The sequence below is a fragment of the Gossypium raimondii genome, chromosome 13 (assembly GCF_025698545.1).
Source record: "Gossypium raimondii isolate GPD5lz chromosome 13, ASM2569854v1, whole genome shotgun sequence".
In the NCBI taxonomy this organism is placed as follows: Eukaryota; Viridiplantae; Streptophyta; class Magnoliopsida; order Malvales; family Malvaceae; genus Gossypium; species Gossypium raimondii.
This window is the reverse complement of record NC_068577.1, coordinates 15,921,678-15,929,032: the sequence shown is the minus strand read 5'-3', so window position 1 is coordinate 15,929,032 and position 7,355 is coordinate 15,921,678. Positions and strand designations below refer to the sequence as shown.

Below are 7,355 nucleotides of genomic sequence, written 5' to 3'. Positions count from 1 at the left end.
GTTATGGAATGAAAATTGTATTTCTTAAGAGCAAAGCCATAAATAATGACAAGGGGTTGAACTTACATGCGTTCAAAGATTTATTGTTATTTAATGTGTTAAATAAATTCGAGACTAGGTAAAAGTTCAAAACAAGTAAAAATATCATGAAGGTCTTTAAGAGTTGGATTGCATCTTATTCTCTTAACTCAAAAAGTAGTTAAATTAATCCCTAAGTTAAATCTAGTAGCAAATTATTCCTTTCTATTTAAAATTTCATCCATTTATGTAGTTAAAATTAATTGGTAAGATATAATATTAATATATAACATGTACCTTATATTAATATATAAAATAAATTTTAATTAATATAAAAACTTTATGACATTAACATAAAATGGGAGATCAACATAATGAAATACCCCAAAATTAGTATTAAATTTTGTTTTAAACGCAACATATAACTTTTGGTCAATTATTGGTTTAAACTACAACAAAAATACAAAACGAAACCCACATGTAACATCAAAGATTAAACAACGCAAAACAAAAGACTAAAACATCAATTATGGGTTTAATCAAAAGAAAGTTTTTTATTTTTATAATTATAAAAATTCTAATAATCCATTTTCTCTCTGTAAAGACTGTTTTTGTCAATGGAAGAAAGGTCAAAAATGGAATTTACATGAAAAGAAAAAAAAATACATCCCCTCAAAAGCATACAAAAGACCTGGGCATGCTTTTGAGACACAGAATATAGAATAGTAGGAGGAAATCATGTTGACTCACAGTGTATCTGCTTCGACCTCACCACATACCTGAGAAAAGAAAAGAAAAAAACAACCCAATAAAAGATTATAATAATAATACAACTTTCTTTGTTCCACTATCTCAACTCTCTGTCTTTCTCTGGTTTTCATCATTTGCTTTCTTCTTCTTTTCTCTGTAGTAAGCTTAATAAAAATCTTGATAACCCTTTTCTAAATTTCGGGTTTTTTTTTTTGTTTTCTCGAGGGTTTTTTTTGGTGTTGTTTGAGGGGTTTTTGTTTGGTTTCCTAGAAAACTGTAGGAAAAGGAGAGAAAGTTGGGAATCTTGCGACATCCTAAATTGTTCAACTACAGTTTTTAACAGGGACTAAACGTACCCATGTGAACTCTTTTTGTCTGTTAATCTCCGTTAATTGGTTGTTTTCATCTTTCTTTTTTTTCCCACTTTTTTTTTTGGTTGATTAAGATTTTGGAAAACAAAGAAAGAGTAAGCTTTTTCTTACCAACTCTGTTTTCTTGGGATTTGAAACGTGAAAGAATTTGTTTTTTTTTTTTTGATTCTATGAACTTTGGGTTTTCTTCTGCTTCAGCTAAACTTATTATGTTTTTCAATAATTGCTTCCATGGGATTGGATTATCAAAAGAATAGGAATTTGTTCATTTCTTTTTATAGCAAAGAAAATAGTTATCAGCTTTTTTCTTGGGCAACTCAAATAATCATCTTTACTCAGTTAACTTATTATGAAGAAGTTCATTGTGCTTAAATTTTCTTTTTGATTTTCTCCTTCACTTTTACTGAAACCGAACATAGCTCTGATTCGTTCTCTTCTTAAATATCTCTTAACTTTCTTTTTCTATTTTATTTTTGTAATGTAATGCTAAAATTGAAATAACACACTGATGAAACCGATGGTCTGAATCTTTATTACACTTGTTATTTGTTAGCACATTATTTTTGTCTACTGTTAAGCTGCTATTGTATGCTTCAAGTTTCCAATTTATTTGTTAAGTGTTGATGATTCTTATGTTTAACTTGTTTACCAATTATGTATAGGCATTTACATTATTCATAGTGATGGAGTCTTGGAGCTATGGGTCTGAAGGGAAAGGCCTTCTTTTTACCGATGAAATGGATGTGGATGCTTTTTCTAGAAGTAGGAAAGCAATGCTAAGTTGGGACCTCAAGCCTTCCACTGATCTTGAAGGTGTTGAGAGCATGGAATTCATGGATTTTGGTATTGCTGCTGATATGAACAAAAAACCCTTTTATGGTAACACTAGTATGGGGATTTTTGGAGCTGAGTTTGGTAATGATTCTACTAAAAGTCTAGTTTCTCCTACTTGTATGATTTCCTCTACTTCAGATTTTGGTGAAGAAGAATCTGGTTCCAAGCATTGCAGCTCTTTGATGGACTCTAACAGTCAGGAATCTTCACTCATTGATTTAAAGCTCGGGAGATTGACTGACTATAAAGATGCACACCATGGCAAGTTCTTGAAGGAAACCTCTGTTGTTTCCCCTGTTCGACCGGCTATTGTGCCGAAGAAAGCTCGAACCACAAGCTCACATTCTCAAATTCCTTGCTGTCAAGTTTATGGTTGCAACAAGGACCTTAGCTCTTCAAAAGATTACCACAAGAGGCACAAAGTTTGTGAGGCTCACTCCAAGACTGCCAAAGTAATTGTCAATGGAATTGAGCAGCGGTTTTGTCAGCAGTGCAGCAGGTTGGTTTTCTTTTTTATCACTCTTTTGCCTTTAAATGTTTATCTGTCTATGTCGAATTTAGTGGTTATTATATTTGGAATGATCTGATGAACTAGCCTGCTTGTTCCTAGGCTTGTTGAGGAGGTTATTGGTGATAATTGATAAGATATAAAGGATGTATTTTAACAAATGAAAGGGGCTTGTTCATGTTCACAACAAGGAGTTTCAAAGGAGGCAATGAAACCAATTTAGAGAAGTTCATGTAAATGCAAATGAAGAAGTACAGGGTTATCCTTGTAGGTTTCTTGCAGAACAACTTTTTCTTTTTGGAGGAAGGTCCCCAAATCCTTCCTTCTCTGTCCTTCCCTAGCAATAACTTGGCAACCCATATTGGGGACATAACTGTTCCATCAGGAAAAAATTGTGCCCCATGTTAGGAAATGATTGTATACAATTTTAAACCCTTAATTCATGGGAATTTGTGCTTAAATTTTAATCTTAGTTTAGTTTGTTTTATTCAAGCTCATTAATCCTAATTATTTTAGTTCATTGTTCTGCACTTTCATGGCCCTTATTTTGACACATTTTTGTTGGTATTAATTGTAATTCTTATTGCTTCATCAGGTTTCATTTACTGGCTGAATTTGATGAGGGTAAGCGCAGTTGTCGTAAACGCCTAGCAGGGCATAATGAGCGCAGAAGGAAGCTTCATTTCAATACCTTTTCTGGAAAATCACATAAGTTGCCTCATTCATATCAAGGTATGAACAATCTCTTACCTTTAAATCTTCTGAATACATTTGAAACTAAGATATAAACTTAAACCTGTCCCAAGGCAGAATTGGTCATGTAATTTAAGCCACTAAGAACGTTTAGTTGCAGTTTCCCTGACTTCTACTTGCATTGGTACAGGTAGTAACTAGTATGTGCGGACATATAAGAGGGAAATAATTTTCTAAAGAAATGCATTCTAATGTTATTTTCTATCACATACTTATTCTGAAACTTTGAGAAGTAGAAAAGCTAATGCGATACCTGATCAGCAATCTTTGAACTGAAAAATGCTTGTCTTCAGAAACACGCAACTGAAATTATCCATGTGGAAGCAGTTTTAGAAGATTTTATGTTGGGAATGTAAAATACTAAAAACTACTAGAAAATTGTATAACCGAAGCATTGAATCTTACTTAAAGTTTTAATGAGTTCAGATATGCTTCTCAATACCGGTTAATCAGACAGAGTTGTAGTCTTAGCTTGCTTTGCTTTCTTAGTTTGCTGTAGAATTTTATTTTGCTAACTTTTAACATGTTGGTCACCTATGTGGATTGTCAGGTACCAAGTTTCTGGGAACCTCCATACCGAAACAAATGCCTTTTGTTATCCCTAACATATTTCAAGTTGACTTTCTTCATCCAGAAAGACATGCATACAGTAATCAATATCAGCAGGTTAAATCTGAAGAGAAACCAATGTATAGTTCTCAATCAGCAATGCCAATCACAAACGGGCAGTCGTCTTTCTTTCATATGCATGACAGTGGGAAGCAACATCTTTCTGGAACATTATCATCAGCAACTGAAGTCTTCGGTGCTCCTAGTGCAGCACCAACAGTTAAAGAGTTATCTGGGGTTTCACGCTCAGACTGTGCTCTCTCTCTTCTGTCAGCTCAATCCTTGGATTTGTCAAGCCATGTGACAGGTATTCAAATGACTAGGCCCTTGATCAATCAAGCTGGCCTTGCCCATCGTAGCACTGAGAAATCTGCAGTGATGAGTTACTCGGAAAAAGGTAGCAGTTTCTATTCATGTGGGATGAACCCTACCGGAGTAAGCCAAGAAGGGTCAGTCGTGGTCCCCGATGCTGGTCATACTGCTAATTTTGAAGGTAAAGTCCAAGACTTGGATCTCTTGAGTGCAAGGTATTGTCTTTCTCCTGAAACTGGGACCACTGTTGATTTGCTTCAACTTTCAACACACCTCCAAAGAGTGGAGCAACAGAGGAACTCCATGCAAGTAAAGCAGGAAAATGAGGATCTGTTTTATTTCCTTTCCACTTAATTGGTACAAGAGGGAGAAAGGTATATGCACTAACATCTTTGTCATATTATTTTGAAGGATTAAAAGAGAGGTTAATAATAATGTTCTGTTATTCTTGCAGGCTTTCAGGGAGAGTTGCAAAAGTGCTGCATTAAACTCTTTTTTTTATAACCTCATTGGTGCATTTTCACAATACGCTGTTAGGAGACTCGATACCATTGGTAGTACATCTCGTTTTCCGGTCAGTACATAACAGAGCGAATTCTGGAACTGTACATTAGTGCAATTTCAGTAGGATTTGTTCCTTTTCTAGAACTCTTGTTCTCTGGTGATATTATGTAGTTAAGCTGGTTTAATGATTATGTTAATATATGATGATATAATCTGAGATATTGTAGGAAACACTTTTAGCTTGGTATATGATCCCCCATCACTTTGGTTGCATTGAAGGGGCAATGTTCAAAGGGACAAACTAAGAGTCAAGTTGGAATAAAGATCACCCTGTAAAAAGAAGTTTAGAATCATTTTGCACTGACAGCTTATATTATATTATAATATATGTATATGATATGCTTAAAACTTTTAAATGGTTGATGTTAATTGGAAGAAGATATGCTAGTCAGTGTGTTGCATGCATATCTTTGTTTAAAATATTTCTTGCTACTTTATTGCTGGTTGATATTAGTTTACTCTGGATCATGATAACTTTTCTGCATTTCTTTACAGCCACCATTTCTTTTTCTTTATATATATATATAAAGTTATACCAAAAGTCTTGGAGTTTTGACTGGATGTTACTTCAGTATTATCAAGACGTTGATGATTAAGGTGATACTAATCTCGTCATATAAAAGAGAACCTCAACAAATACATTAATCTCAAGTCTAATATATTGCTTGAGAATAACTCGAATTTACATAATAAAACAAAATATTTTAAATTTATCCAGACACGTTATTTTGAAACATGATACGATATATAAGTGTAGGTTTTTAAATAGCTACAAGAATGAAATGCAGCCATTAAAATCCCAGAGGAAAGAGTGGCAACTTGGCTTTCTATTTACATCTATATTGTCAGCTCAAGGTTTGCACTCTAATATATCTGATTGGGATTATGGATTATTCAACCAACAATGGATTATGGACGTTATAATATAAATATTAGCCTAAGTGGTAGGCAGTCACTCTCTCCATAATAATAACAACAGTGTGGAGATGGTAGAGATGTCCATGGATTTAAAAAAGGGTATATTTATATTTTATCCTATTAAATTTTAAAAATTTCTTTGGAGTACCTCAATTATTTGAGGTATGTTGATGTTTCATCTCTGAACTTTTAATTTGACCCCTTGTAAAACATTTAGCTTGAAATTATAAAATTTGTTAAACTTTTTTTTCTAAACCTCACTCATTAGTATCAGTTTAATTCTCTCTATTTTAATTTTAAATCAAGTAGGTATTTTAATATTATATAATTTTACGCAAATTTAATTAAATTATAATTTTGACATTAAGGCTTTATTTATTATTAATTTTTTGCAATATGCCCTATTTAGATAAGCACATATCGAGCTATTACTTGATAAAATTTCATTATCTTCTTAAAAGCTTAATTCCCAATTTGGCTCATAAAATACATTTGTAACGTACCCAAGTCGGCTTAAATTAGACTCGAATTCGGAAGATTACATTAGCCACTGAAATGACCTAGTAAATTATCGGAGTTCTGAAAACAATCATTTTAAAACATTTGTTCATCTTAAAAGAAAACTTAGTTAATTATCGAATTATTTATTACTCAAAATTTTAATTATATTATAACAGCGAAAAAGTGATATCTATTTACGTTTTTAATGAAAATCGGGGTTCATGCATTGCTAAATAATTATTCATAATTCGATGTCCTAAAATTAAATTAAATGTCATGCAATATAAAAACAAAAATATAAACTCAAATCCTATGTCTCATGCCATAGTTCTAAATAAAATAATACAGTCTTTGAATAATAAAATAAATCAAATAATGAGGCTAAAGTAATTTTATAAGTAAAAACTGAGTTGAGACCCTTCGAATGTTGTGTTCGCGTCCTAACCTGGTAGATTATTTGTAAGGATGAAAATTAAAGGGGAGTGAGATATGACGCTCAGCGTGAGTTCCATCACAAGAAAATCAATGCAAATTAATAAACCAAGCATATAATAATAGTATTCAGTACAATAATAGTCATATATAATAGCAGTAATTGACAGTTTTTTCGAGCATGCTTATGAATGCCATTGTAATGCAATTTCAGTTTAACAGTAAAGAATAAGGTCTTACTCCACCGCTACACTCCACAGTAAGAGTTCCCCAAAAATCTTATATCCCGGACACTCCAGTTTGTGGATGAACCACTAGTGTTGCATGTTAATATGCTGCCAGTAGTTGTGAATACATAACGGATTTGCAGATAAAAGTTGCCAATAATAGTTGTGGATAAACCACCAATGTTTGTAGGTTAATACACTGCCAATAGGTTGTAAATGCATAACAGGTTTGCAGATAAAAGCTGTCAGTAAGTTTATGGACAAACCACTAGTGTTTGTAGATAATTGCCAATACTTCCTCATTCCAAAGCGTCTCTACCCCATGCAATGCAGTATGACATACGAGTATCAATACAGTACGTAAATAGTAGACATGGTCAACATGTATTTAGATAAACAGTAGCAGTAGACATGTTGGTCATGTATTTATCAGTACAGTAAGCATGTTGTTCATGTTATTAGTAATTCAGTCATAGAAGGCATGTACTAGTCAAATATCATGCACATATAGTAATAATCTAATAAGCTAGTCATGGATTCACATTATTCACAATATCA

The 7,355-nt window shown here is 32.9% G+C and overlaps 1 protein-coding gene across 2 annotated transcripts; it reads left to right on the top strand.

Moving 5' to 3' along the window:
- Positions 1-730: 730 nt before the first annotated feature.
- On the top strand, positions 731-5,012 carry LOC105783810 (squamosa promoter-binding-like protein 6). Of its 2 annotated transcripts, none has more exons than XM_012609466.2 (5): positions 731-927; positions 1,802-2,472; positions 3,077-3,213; positions 3,785-4,529; positions 4,610-5,012. In XM_012609466.2, the coding sequence occupies exons 2-4, from the start codon at positions 1,823-1,825 to the stop codon at positions 4,507-4,509; spliced, it is 1,512 nt and encodes a 503-aa protein (XP_012464920.1). In that variant the 5' UTR covers positions 731-927; positions 1,802-1,822; the 3' UTR covers positions 4,510-4,529; positions 4,610-5,012. The 2 variants fall into 2 exon arrangements, with proteins under 2 accessions (XP_012464920.1, XP_012464919.1); XM_012609465.2 differs by lacking the exon at positions 731-927 and adding an exon at positions 934-1,234.
- Positions 5,013-7,355: the final 2,343 nt, after the last annotated feature.

Excerpts from the sequence above, each read along its gene's own strand:
- LOC105783810 (XM_012609466.2), top strand. The coding sequence starts at position 1,823 with ATGGAGTCTTGGAGCTATGGGTCTGAAGGGAAAGGCCTTCTTTTTACC. Across the intron at positions 2,473-3,076 it reads TTTTGTCAGCAGTGCAGCAG|GTTTCATTTACTGGCTGAAT; the intron begins GTTGGTTTTCTT and ends TTGCTTCATCAG. Across the intron at positions 3,214-3,784 it reads GTTGCCTCATTCATATCAAG|GTACCAAGTTTCTGGGAACC; the intron begins GTATGAACAATC and ends GTGGATTGTCAG.